At 36.8% G+C, this 14618-nt stretch overlaps 1 protein-coding gene across 6 annotated transcripts in view; it reads right to left on the bottom strand.

Annotated features, from left to right (window-relative positions):
- Nucleotides 1-14618, bottom strand: part of ACSS3 (acyl-CoA synthetase short chain family member 3) — a 144468-nt gene that overhangs the window by 52459 nt on the left and 77391 nt on the right. For all 6 annotated transcript variants that reach the window (XM_033407181.2, XM_033407180.2, XM_004280618.4 and 3 more), the window contains one exon: nt 3003-3154. In XM_033407181.2, coding sequence (XP_033263072.1) covers nt 3003-3154 — 152 coding nt within the window. The remainder of the gene's footprint in view (nt 1-3002; nt 3155-14618) is intronic.

Genomic DNA, 14618 nt, shown 5'->3' with positions numbered 1-14618 from the left:
AGCTCAGCTCTGATGCTCTCCTTCTTGTTTTTCATATTATCTCTCATTGCTGTGTAATGGGGAAAGAAAGGCTGCATCAAAGTACAAGGTACTGTTATCTTGAGTGGAAATCCCAGCACAGAATTTTTTCTAACTTTACTAAAATTGAACTAGAAGATCATGGGAAAATAAATCACTATGATGTGACAAAAAAGAGCAGTGAATTAGAAAGCAGAAGATGATAATAATTGCTAAGGCAGTCTATGTTATGAACAGTTCCAAGTGCTTTGCATGGATTATGTACCTTTTATTTTCATTATATTCTTGTACTATTACTGCTCTTATAGTCCACAAAAAGAAAGAAAGAAAGAAAGAAAAGAACAGAGAGGCTATATAACTTTCTCAAGGTCACACAGCCAGTAAATGGTAGGTTTGAACCCAGGGAGTCTAACTCCAGAGTCAGAATCTAAATTACCATACCATACTGCCTAGTCCCAGCTTTGCCCCAGAGTAGCTTTGTAATCCTGGGAATGTTTTTTCACCTCTTTGTACCAAAGTTTTCTCTACTGTGAAATGAAATCATTACACTAGATGATTTCTCATCTATTTTTCCAAACTCTAGTTGTCTGATAAAATGAACTTACAGTTCTGGTTAGTTACCTATTTCAGAGTACCCTCTTAAGTTGGGAACATCTTTAAATTTATTTTAAAACAATCTTTAATGAGCTATGTAACATTTTAAAAAGAAAACTTCATCACTTAAAATGTTCTATAGAAGGAGAGATAAGCAAACTGCAAATCAATCATGAGCCTGCAATTGCAATATCAACAGAACATCCATTCAGTAAGTTAGTATGAAATGTCTTGAACGTAAATATAAACTTAAAAGTATAGCTGTATGAGAAGACTTGGGTTCTCTAACTTGGGTTCTCTCTTGTCTCTAACCCAAACAACTTTTCTTGGACCTTGGTTGCCTAGTGAGATAGTTGGATTTTGGAGGTCCCTTCTGTTTCTAACATTCTCTTTAGTCCACAAGTGAGAATCTATCAAAGTAGATCAGTGAAGGTATTATTTGTACAGACTACAAACATATGAAAAGGAAAAGCTACACTTATGCCATGAATGACAAGAATCCCTGGGTCAAGTTAGTTTCCTAATTTACCTTTCATAGGAAGAGTATGTCCATGGAATTTAGTTAGGAGTGTGGACTCTAGTCAGATCGCCTGAGTTACTTTCTTTCTAAAGAGTTACTTAAACTCTCTGGCCCTAACTTCACCCATCTGTAAAATGAGAATAATCACAATTCCTACTTATTGTTATAACCAAATGAGATAACAAACTTTAACTGCTATGCCTAGCACATAGTAGGTGATCAGCAAGTGTTTGCATTTATTAATAGGAGTCATTTGAATAACTGAGGCTGTTTATAGAGTCTGCATTCCTAAATATCTATTAAAAACAGGTTCACATCATCATGAAAAACTTAGATGCCTAAAGACAAAGGGGCATGATTGGGGGAACTCATTGCAATTTCTCTTACCCTAAAATCTCATACTCCATGTCTATACCTATTAGTTTGAAAAAGTGATGTTTTAACAGGTATTCAAAAAAAAAAAGGTATTCATTCGGTATTGTTTGATGCTTTATATTTCAGGCAAATTAGAAATGGTTCTTGCCTTTACAGTAAAGGTTATCATCTAAAACCCATGTATAAATGGGAAAAGATGATGCAGCAAACAAGACACCTTAGCTTGCTGGTCACACATCTACATGCCCTGTAATCAGAATGCATTTGTCAGAAAAGAGACACTGCAAGAACAACAGTCACTGTTTCTTCAAAACCCCTGAATTGTCTTAAGACGTGGAGACGATACATAACCTCAGATGTTTTTACCAAAATCTATGTTTCTATGCTTTTGACTGAAATGGAGAAAACTAAGTTGAAATGTAGTGAATAAAGGAACAAAGAGAGAATGAATAGAAATATAATACAAGATTCATTTTATGAACACATTGTATGCTCATTTTATGAACACATTGTATGCTCGTTTTATGAACACACTGTATGCTCATTTTATGAACATTTTACGTAAATCTGGATCCATTTTTTCATAAAACAAAAAAAAAGAGGAAAAAGAAACAAATAAACAAAACCACCGACCCTGCCCAAATTGAAATCTTCTTAATTATATCTGCAATTGCTGTATGATACCTGTTTTAACCCCTTCTTGGGCCATAGCAGCATAAAATTCATAACATCTGGCATTTAATTTAAAATATTCAAACTGACTTAATTCAAACCCACTTTTGACTTGAAGAAACTACAAAATACTTTTAGTTCATGATAGCAGTGACCTATTTCAAAAAGGTTCAATAAGATTCAATGTTGGAAACTGCCTTGAAGACACAAATTGCTATAATTATCTTTGAATATACATATCATTAAACTAAAATGAATGGCAATAAACCAGCACAAAAATACCTAAACTATTCAGAGCACATTATTACAAAACAATAGAAAAATAATTTCCTTCACTCTTTCAACATAAGTAATTTGGACTATAGTTTCCACGTTTTATCTCTATAAGTGAAATCAAATAATATTTCCCTCTATTTAGACTATTAGTCTATTTTCAAAAGACAGATATTATATATATCTGTGTGTATATATATACATACACATATATGTGTGTGTATATATATATATATATATACATACTCATTTTAAGTTACACTTAGCATTTTATTTTAAGGAAAATATATAAGCTGAGTAGTTTAAAAAAGAGAACTATTTTGATAAAATTTGAACAGAAATAAACATGATATGGTTTTAAAAAATATTCACAGTATAGTTAAATTTCCAACTATTTCAAAGATATGTTTAGAACAGTCATTCTTAACATTCAGAACCTTTGGCTCTTTCCATAGTGGTACTGCAGTGATAGAAAAAATATATAGGATGTTCAGTTATTCATTCTGATTGCAGTTTTTAATGTAATTTGCCCTGTGCATCCCGAGTTCACCTTGTCAGAGAGTACTGCTTCCCCAAGGCTGCCCCAGGGTCCTGTTGACGGATTGCTCTAATGGCAGTTGGCGCTGTAAACAAGGCAGCTACTCCATGCTCCGCGAGCACACGGAAGTAAGCGCCAGCATCTGGTGTTCCCACAGGCTTCCCCTACAAGGAGATGCATTTAAAATGTCACTGGGTAAAATGTCTCATATTTCATTGACTGTTCAGTACCTACACATTTAACACAGCAATATTAACAAAATGGGGTTCTCAACATTGAAGCTATTTATCTTAGTTTTAAAATATTCCCATGTTCCATCAGAAATAAAACAAACCAAATGCCCAGGCATCAGAGAGCCCATTTGCTCCAATACTGCATCCTAAAAGCTTTTCAAATTGCACTTTTCCTTTCATAAGTTTTGAAAGATAAAGGACTGGAAATATATATATATGTATCACATTCAAATTAATAACATACAACAGTCTTGTATTTTCCAAGCAATTAAATACATTGTTTTGTCTGGCAGATTATATGAGAAATGTAGTTGCTATGAATTTCTAATATTAAACTTTTTTCATGATAGCTATTAAAAGTGAAAATAGCAATTCTCAAAATATATGAGAAGACTGAAAAATCTGGAATCACAGTGATTTCTGAGCAATGACCTTTTCAATTAAATGTGTCACTCCAAGAAAAGCAATTTCTAAGATTTTTTTAAAAAATCCAATAAGATATCTCAAAATATGTAGGTTTTCCACAGCCTCAAAATGACATTATGCATGTTCAAAGGATAATCCATTCATAAAAATTTAACAATTTTTATAGACTATACAGTTCAAAATGACACAAAGCATTTTTTAACTGATGTTCCTGCAAAGTGGATAATGAGAATGGCATAAATAATCAGTAATTCTGCAAAAATTCAAAGTGTCCCATAAAATCTATGTTGGCCCAACCCTATCCCCTCGTTCCTCAATACATTCTCATCACTGGTACTTCTCCCTTTGTTTCTAAAGTCAGGTGTCTGGAATGTTTATATATATATATATATAATATATATTTCACAGTCAAATCATTTTGGAAGGGGTTGGGGTAAACAGGTTTCCTATTTTGGACCATTTCTTGAGACTAAAAAGTGTTAAAGTACATCAGGAAATTCTAAGAGATGAGTGACTCTATGTAATATTTCCTAAACTTTGTCCACATCCCCCACCTGAGCATCCCATGGACCTTGTATTCTGGAAAACACACTTGGGAAACACTGAACTATGCTAACAAAAGGAAAGGGGAGGAGAGGGGAGGGGAGGGGAGGGGAGGGGAGTGGAGGGGAGGGGAGGGGAGAAGAGAGGAGAGGGGAGGAGAGGGGAGGGGAGGGGAGGGGAGAGGGGAGGAGAGAGGGGAGGGGAGAGGGGAGGGGAGAGGGGAGGGCAGGGGCAGGGAGGGGAGAGGGGAGGGTCAGGGGAGAGGGGAGGGGAGAGGGGAGGGCAGGGGCAGGGAGGGGAGAGGGGAGGGGAGAGGGGAGGGGAGAGGGGAGGGCAGGGGCAGGGAGGGGAGAGGGGAGGGTCAGGGGAGAGGGGAGGGGAGAGGGGAGAGGGGAGAGGGGAGGGGAGGAGAGAGGGGAGGGAGGGGAGGGGAGAGGGGAGGGAAGAGGGGAGGGAAGAGGGGAGGGGAGAGGGGAGGGGAGAGGAGGGGAGGGGAGGGGAGGAGAGAGGGGAGGGGAGAGGGGAGGGGAGAGGGGAGGGCAGGGGCAGGGAGGGGAGAGGGGAGGGTCAGGGGAGAGGGGAGGGGAGGGGAGGGGAGGGAAGAAGGCAGGAAAGAAAAAATTTGCTAGAAGTCAACTCAGAGGTCTCCCCAAATAAAGAATAATAAAGGAGTGGATGACAATATGAGGCCAACCATAGCCATTTAATAATTTTGATTCACTATCCACTTCTAATTGGATCTTTGCTAGAGCACTATTTAGTTTTTACATTTATTTTTTTAATAGTTACTCTTAATATTCTTTAATGTAGTTATATTTTCCTTTTTTTTACTACCTCTGTTATATTCTGTTGCTTCTTCTCATGCTTTTTTAATACCAAAGAAGATATTTGTTTCAACTAGAAATTCATTTTTATTATCACAACTATCCCAAAACACTTGATTTCAATTTATTTCATTACTATCCCATACAGGTCAACATTGGCATAGTATAAAAAGCTGCCAGATACAGTATGGCAACTCATGTATATAATTTAATGCACAAATTTTGAAGCCTTGAGCATATCAGCACTAACTGTATTATTTCTAACCAAGGGAGGTAAACATTTGACTTTTATTTCTTCAAATCTGTCTTAGGCACTGATCACCCTGTGCAGTAGACTGTGTCTTTGGAAACTTGACCTCACCCACGTAAAAATGATTTGTCAACTGACCTTACGCAATTGACTTGCCCTGTCAATGCTGCCATTTTCTTGACTGCTAAATAAGAATAAATCACTTTTCCAATATGATTCCGATAAGCTAAAAGCACTGAGGTAATATTTTAAGATGGTTTGACCTCTACTGAAGAAAGATATTTTATAGCCAATTAGAGTTGAATTCCACTGCAGTGCCAGTGTCATGGGACAATGATAATATACTCACTAAAGAATGCTATTAGTGTCATAATGAAAATGCTATACCATAATGACTACTTACATGGAGGACACAATTTGATGTATTTTATAGTGCCTTCAAATTAATTGTATCTAATGATAATGAAACAATAGTTAATTAGAAATAATAGTTAACAACTGCACTATACTTTTTATAGATAATATAAAATTGTTACTGTTGCAATTCTGACCCTGCACCAAATTTCCAGCAATAGTACATTTATTGAACATAAAAAATCAAAATAACATGTCATTACAATTCGGATACTAACGGAAGTGATGCATAAAAGCTCACAATGTTTTTTGTAAGTCAGTTGAATTAAGAAAGGTTCAATTGTTTTGTCTTTTACTGTCCATGCCCCAGAAGACCATTTGAGGCAATGAGTGATATTTCCTTATTTTGGAATTACGTTAATATTTATATATTTTATTTTTTATTTTCTTAAAACTTCTATTTGATCTCAAATTATGATTAAAATATAAGTTACGATACATCAAAGAAATTATTGTTCCCCAAAACAGCCTGCTGATTAACACATACATTAGGCTCTGAATGATACAAACATCTCAGCAAGTATAATACAGCACAGAATAAGATCTTTCATCAGAAATGATTGTTTGCATACAATCATAATACATTAAACAGTGCTAATATATTCATTAATTTAATAAATACTTATTGGTCATCTACTATGGTCTAGACACTTTTCTAAATTCTGGGAATAATTATTTGAACAAGCCAGGTAAGGTCCTGCTCTAAGGGAACTTACACTTTAGTAATTGGGGGTGTGTGTGTGTAGTAATATTATTAAAAATTACATAGCAGGTGCTATAAACTATTTTGTGTCTAATAAAGGGAAAGACTACAGTGATAAACGTAGGACCCATATGTTCTCAGCATCTATCACCACTAGCAGCTTCAGAAAACTGAAGCAACGCCAGTAAGCCTCTTTCATTATGAACTCTAAAGGCAGATGACTCAATGCCTTATTGATTTGATCGAACACTCTTCTCTCCTGCCCTCCTGCACATCATAGGCTCATGTGCACACACAGACATGCATGCACACATAAGCAATATGACTCCTTTATAATGCTTTTTAAAAGTAACCAGTAACACACTAAGTATGCTGAGCTGCTTGGAAAAAATGACACTGACTCCAGAACTTGCATATTCAGTAAGGGGCAATAGCCCCAAATCTATTCAATTTTAAAATAAGAAGATTCTAAGATTATAGGGATTTTTAACAAACAACATATACACCCAAAGCAGTAATGCAGGTAACTTAACATCTCTTTAAAACTCAATCGATGTCATTACCAGTTGCTTTGATTCCCTGCCTCTAAACTAAAGTCTACAGTGTTGATTGCTGCCCAGAAAACAAAGGCAGAAAGCAATCCCTAAATGGCAGAGATTATGAGCTTTCAGCTGTTATAAATCATGACTTTTTAACATCAGAGATCTATAAAATATCAACTGCTTATATTTATATTGTGGTTTAGCAAAGGTACAAAGCACAGAGAACATGACAGTTCTCTTCAGATACCAAATATCGTAAAATTAACCTTCACTTATAATTGTCTGCCACTTACTGCTTCAATGTGTTAATGGTAATGGACCACAGATGTAAGTTCAGAGTTAGAAAACCAGGTAATGCCTAGACTTCCCACACAAGTTCCAGTGAGGTTAAGTTTTCAACACAAGAAAGTAGTGAAATACAACTTAAAACAAAGGTATATGTAAACATCAGAATTAAATTTTTGAGTAAAAAAAAATTGGCTTTATTATTAATCCTATGATTTCAGTTTATTCAAGGTTGGGGGTCAACGGTACTTGTGATTTCTCAGATTTTGACATAAAATTTTTGAGTCAACTACAGTTTTTGCCTCTTTTTGTGGCAGGATTTGAAATATATTTGGTCTCTTTTTGAACACTACTTCTGAGAATGTCATGGAAGGCACGCTTTTACTATAGTTCTAAGGTGAAGACAGCAAAAATCCCTTATGGACTAGTTCTGAATTTCATTTCAGCATACAGGTGCCGCAGTGTCAGTTTATTTATTTAGGAAGAGTGATGAAATTGACAATAGCATTTGTTGAGTTCCTACTACCTGCCTGGTATCAAGGGATGCAAGTTTGGACATGCAACATCTAAACCTGAGACTTGTTAAAACATAAGCAATTTTCCAGGGTATATTATTTAGTGAAAAAAGCAAAATGTAGAATAGTGTGCATACCATTTGTACAGTGCTGTTTGTATACAAAAAGAAAAGACACTGCTTATATATGAATGAACTATTGTAAACAAGAGATTGATTGCTTCCAAGTGAGAGAAATTGGACAGCTGGGAACAGAGGGCAATGAGGTTTGCACTCTTTACCCTTTTGTGAGTTTCGAAATATGCACCAAGTGCGTGCATAACCTTTTGTAAAGATGGGCTTTTTCTTTCCTGAAGTTCCTCTCTTGATAACTCACATTATCTTGTGCCAATTTTGAAAATATTACTGCTGCTTTAAAGCCAGATGGGATAATTGCCCTATGCCTTAAGACCCTCAGCCCTAAGAGTCTATGTTACTATAGCAGACTCCTTTTTGTTTGTTTGTATTGTTTTTTGTTGGTTTTTTTGTTTGTTTGTTTTGGTTTTTTTTTTTTGTGAAAAGGAAAGTTTGCTTTATTTTGGCTGCTGGCAACCACGGGGGAGGGGGAAGGGCAGACTCCTATCCAAAGGCCAACTACCCCCTACTGACAACCAGTGGTCAAGAGCTTCTATAAGGAGTTTTTTTTTTTTTTAAGTAGATCTTTATTGGAGTATAATTGCCTCGCAATACTGTGTTAGTTTCTAGTAAAAACTTACCTATAAATACAAATTAATAACTAAAAATTTATACTAACTCATTATTTACTAGAGATTTCCCATCATTCCATGGGCCTCACCTATGAGAATATACTTTTATCTTGCTTTCCTTCATCGTATCCATACCACCATCTAATTTTACTCTAAACCAGTGATTGTCAACCCTAAATGTACATTAGAACTTCTTGGAATGCTTTTAAAAGGTACCAGTGCCTGGTCCCCACTCCCTGAGATTATGATCTAATCTGCCTTGAGATGGGGCTGGACAGTGTTATGTTTTATGTGTTCACAAAATAATTATAATCCACAGCCAGGATTAAGAACCAATGCCTAGTCCTTAGATATTAAGCATTACCCAAGGCTAGGCTATCTTCCAATATCCACCTGCCTGGTTACCCTACTGGATGAGCCTAGAATTTAACACTAAACTTTGCTGCTTTTTTCCATATGTTATTAATAAATAAGCCAATCAAAGTATTGGTAGAAGAATATACTGATAACTGAAATCTGATAATAGGAAGCCATCTACTGAGAAAATAATTGGAGAGAAATGCCTCATTGCTCCAAATTCTTTATGCCTTGATGTATAAACCAGACTCCAGACTGGAGATATATATATATGATTTGTAAGACTTAGCATGCTGAGTACAAATGCCTTATCTCCAAAGGTGGAATGATTAACCCCAGCTGCTCTTTCGTGCTTTCCAGAGACCTTTGAAAATTAAGTCTTAGTTTGGGATTTTACTTTGGTTGTATCACTGCTTGAGATCAATATATCTTTATCTTTTAAATGAGGGGTTTCTCACCTGAATTTCAGGGAGTTCATAAATATTCTTTTTTTTTTTTTTTAATGTGTATATGTTCATTTTCCTAGGGAGGGAAGTCAACTGCTTTTATCAGATTCTGAAATCCCTTTCATAACCAAAAGGTTTCTACATATATCCCTAGGTTTCTAGGCAAAATCTCTTCAAAGATTTTGTTTTGCTCTGAGAAACAGCTTGGATGAAGCGAGAGGGCAGATGAACAGGTAGATATCATAACATTTGTTCACTTTCTTCTCCACAGGGTAAATAAGTTTCCCTAGTCCTACCCTTTTAATCCACTTTTATCAAAGGGCTATGAATAGTCTCAAAAACCAAACTTAGTCGTCTACCTGAGGTCCACCTGTCTTCTTTTCCCTCCTATTATTTTGATTATAAAAATTTGCCATTTGTGTAAGTCAAAACCAGTCGAATATCAGCAATTTCACCTGGTTCAAATTAATGCTTTCTATAAACTTGTTATTTATTTATTTTTTTTGCGATACGTGGGCCTCTCACTGTTGTGGCCCCTCCCGTTGCGGAGCACAGGCTCCGGACTCGCAGGCTCAGCGGCCATGGCTCACGGGCCCAGCCGCTCCGCGGCATGTGGGATCTTCCCAGGCCGGGGCACAAACCCGTGTCCCCTGCATCGGCAGGCGGACTCTCAACCACTGCGCCACCAGGGAAGCCCCTAAACTTGTTATTTTGACAATCCCTCTTTACTATCTCCTGTGGTAGATACCACAGGGATGCAATTCCTCAGGCTTGAGTCCTTGCCTTTCTTCAGTTAAGAAGGACATGCTCTAGCTTCCAGCCTGAAAAAGTAAGACTTCTCCATGACTATATTAAGGATGTGTATGTTTATCTGTAACTCCATCTAGATCTATCCCTTTTGTACAAACCTTCACCTGTAAGATGAATAAGGTCTGAGAATCTAATGTATAACATAGTAACTACAGTTGATAACACTGTATTATATAATTGAAATTTGCTAAGAGAGTAGACCTTAAACATTCTCAACAGAAAAAAAAATTAATATGGGAGGTGATGGATGTTTTAATTAAGTAGATGGGAGGAATCCTTTCATAATGTGCACATATATTACTTGTCAATTTTACTTGTCAATTTTACTTGTCAATTTTACTTGTCAATTATACCTCAGTAGAGTTGAAAAAATCAAAATAGATCTATTGCTTTTGGTTTGGTTCTTCCCCTGCCTTCTCCCATCTCTAGAGTTGACCATACTGGGCCTTGTGGAGATCCTACCCCCAATGAATAAACCACTGCTTCCACCTTGGTCATAAAAATACTAAAAAGATGCTTACCCCCAAAAGTATTAATGGCAAGTAAATGAAGCAGAGCAATGGAACTGGTAATTCTGCAGACCCAGTGCTGAGCTAATTAGGGACTCTGACATATTTACCGTTCTCAGCAGTCAGAGAGCATTTATCACTAGGATAGCTGGTAGTTCAAGGCTTCTAGCAGGACTGCTTTCACCTCTGAATTCCTCCAGGCTGATGAGCAATCGCTCTGCTATCCTGTACTAGAGGTACAAATTCAGGTTTTCTTTACTCACAGTGAGTAGTGAGAGACTTTGCTGTAAGCAGAGAAATTAGATGGCTTCTTGCATTATCACCCTAACAGATTTCTGCCCAGAAAGTAAAGTGTGGCTATTCCGTATGTATACTGCTATTCAACCTGAGGCTGTACAAAGCCTGACTCCTCCGTACATCCAATAATTTACCAGTACAACCTTCAACATGCTCCTATTTCCCCACGTTAAAAAAAAAAATGAACACACAAATTTTCTCACGAAACTGCTCTGATCAGGGTGACGAACCATATCCAAATTGCCAAAGCTCTCTTCAATATTTGTCCTACCAGACTTCTCTCTGTAGCACTTGGCACTGCTGATCCCCCATCTTCTGGAAAACCTCCCCTCCACTGGTCTTCAGGACACTTTTCTGATTCTTCCATCGCCTCTCCAATTTCTCACTCTCAAGTTATATTGCTTTCTTTTCTCAGTCTTCACCTCTCTGCATATCTTGATCATCTTAGGGACTTAAATTATTAACTCTTCTACATCTCTAATTCAGAAAGTTCTTCTGAGTTTCAAACCTGACTTCCCAATATCATACAAATGTCTGCACAGCCCCTTTAAACTCTACATTACCAAAACTCCTCCACAAGAACTGTTGCTCCCACACTACCGTACTTCAGTTGATAACTGCCATTAATCAGTTGTCCTAGCTGAAGACATCAAAACTATTTTCAACTTCCTTTTTTACCTCTGTCTTACAATATCCACTTGACACTCTAACATCCTGCCTTTGCCTTAATGTTCAGATCACTGACACCCTGGTTCTGGCCATCTAGTTTGCAATACTCAAGTTTCCCAATTGTTCATCTTAAGATTATGACTAGAGAACACTGCCTTTGGAGCCAGAAAACCTTGTTTCAAATCCCAGCTCCATCACTCTTGTGCCACTGATAAAGTTATTCAATGTCTCTGATACTCAGTTTCTACAGCTGTAAATCGGGATGCAAAAAATTTACCCCATGGGTTTGGAGACAGAATTAATTAAAACCATATAAACTTCTTAGAGGAGTTCCTATCATCCAACACTCAATCCATAGTAGCTATTATTATTACTTGTACTGTCTCATCCACAAAGTTTTTCCTGTCTACTCTAGTCCTAAACTTCTCTTAAGGGACTAGTAGACAGATTTTTGAGCCAAGATGGAATCCAAACACTGCCATTTACAAGCTATGTGACCTAAGGCAACTTATTTAATTTTTTTGAGCCTTATTTAGTTCCATCATCAGAAAATTGTATCAAAACAGGTTCAAGAATTTATTGTAGAGTATTAATGGTTCAATGTAATAGTTTCTGGAAATTTTTTCACACCTTCTATACACTGTAAGAAATTTCTTAGGTAGTGTCTCTTCAATTGGTTTGCTTTCTGTCCTTTAATCTTAATTATTTGACTGTATTGTCAGTGCTTTCAGTGCAAGGAGTGTATCTGATATACTCTGCTTCCCTATCAACCCTAGCAAAATGTAGAGCTCACAATAGGCACCAATAAATATTGTCGATGGAGCTATGACAATAGCTGCACTTGCTTGTTCTAACGTAAAACACAGGCACACACAGAGAAAAATACACTCAAAAATAAAAATCTTTGAACAACTAGTCATGTGAGAAACTTAAAAGAGGCTGGCATCAGCTTTACAATCTTTTCCAATTGAGATGATGAAATTATATAGCTGGGATCAAAGTAATAACTGAGTCATCATTTTTCTCATTCTGTACATACATAAAAGCTCATTGCCATTATACTAGATTTAAAAGAAATAAATAATTTTCTATTACATGAGGAATAAGGGAAAAGTCTCTGATGTGTGCCTATTGAGTGTACTAGTTAGCAACAATTGTGGCTACTAGTATTAAAGAAGTAACATACTCTATGCTGGAAAGAAGCAAATCTCTGTCCTTGAAAAGGGGATAATCAATAAAGAAAACAGGTTAATATAGGTGGAAGTACAAATTTCTTGCAAAGAGAAGATAACTCTATATATGCAAGTGACAGTTACATTGTTGAAAAGAAGCCTGGGAGGGACTAAGAATTCAGAACATCCATGTGTGGAAAAATACATCATAGGATGTCTTCATGGAGGTTACAGATCCAGTGCAGCACAGAGCAGACAACATAACATTGAAGAAACACTGGGGATGATTTAACAAGAGTGTTCAGTACAAAAATAATTTGAAAGTAGTTCAAAGAATTATCCTCAATATTCTCAAACACGAGACTTTCATACTGGAAAATGGCTTAACATTTTGATCCATGTATATACAGTGATAATAATGTCTCACATTTTACACAAATTTATATTGTACATACCGTCATATTTTGTATATATTTTATACATACAAATACATACAATCATATTTCTTTGGAGCTTTCAAACTAATTTCACAGTCTTATTTGATTTTTATACAAATAAAGGAAAGTATAGAGCTCACTTCTACACTAATCATTCTATAAAGAAAGAAAAAACTAGGGGTATCTAAACTCTTCCATCCTCCTATGAATTCAGGAAAAGAACATTCAGTAAGAGATTATCAAGCTGAATACTCTGAAGTTTTCAAAGACATATAGGCAGTTTAAAAGCTAGTAATGATAAAGCCCATCAAAAATAGAAGTGAAGGGTTATAAATGTTCGGATAATAACGAACCATGAAATGTGTTATATTATTTGCAGATTAAAGACTTCCAGGCCACTCTCATTTCACTCACAAGTTCTACTCTGAAAGGACAGATCCTTGAGGGGAGAGACCCCTGGGTTATTTTCCACAACTGCTGCTCATTCTTCAAAGTCGGTAGGACCAGGATCAACACATCTCTGTGTGCTGATTCCTTTGCCTGGTGCTTAGAAGGGAACTAATGGGCTCCAAAGGGAGTAGCCTCTAGTGTTCTGATGGTGGCTTCACAGTTGTGAGGACAAACACAGTTTGAAAGAAGAAATGTGAGTACCTGAAAATTCAAGCATTACAATGGCCAGATTCCATGGGAATGAATGGTTAGTGTTTATATTATAGAATTTTATTCTGGGAAAGAAAAAATTCATAGTTTTGAAGAATAATAGTAGCTTATAATATCTAATATTTATTGTACAATTATATCCTGGCAACTCTCCTAAGGGATTTCAATGGATTAATCAAGGTAATGCCATGTAAGAAAGGTACTATTAATAGTGATGTTTATTTATTTATTATTATTTTTTTTTGCGGTACGCGGGCCTCTCACTGTTGTGGCCTCTCCCGTTGCGGAGCACAGGCTCCGGACTGTTGTGGCCTCTCCTGTTGCGGAGCACAGGCTCCGGACGCGCAGGCTCAACAACCATGGCTCACAGGCCCAGCCGCTCCGCGGCATGTGGGATCTTCCCGGACCGGGGCACGAACCCGTGTCCCCTGCATTGGCAGGCGGACTCTCTACCACTGCGCCACCAGGGAAGCCCAATAGTGATATTTATAGATGAGAAAACTGAGGCTAGAAACAGTTAAGTAACTTGTCTGAGGCCAAATAATTAATATGTAGAAGTTTCAGGAATCATGCTATGGAAGTCTGAACTTCCATGCTTCCTCTAGAACATTAAAAATTTTCATTATTTTAGAATGAAACCTTTCTTCAGTAAATGCATTTGGAAGGTGAGCATCACTCACTATGAAAAGAAATTGGAATTAATTCCAGAGTTAAAAAATTAAAATGTTATCAAACAATGTATTTATTCTAGGAAAAAAAAAAACAACCAACTGACTTGGAGAAGATTCACA

Source organism: Orcinus orca, chromosome 11 (assembly GCF_937001465.1).
Source record: "Orcinus orca chromosome 11, mOrcOrc1.1, whole genome shotgun sequence".
In the NCBI taxonomy this organism is placed as follows: domain Eukaryota; kingdom Metazoa; phylum Chordata; class Mammalia; order Artiodactyla; family Delphinidae; genus Orcinus; species Orcinus orca.
This window is presented reverse-complemented; position numbering and strand designations above follow the sequence as displayed.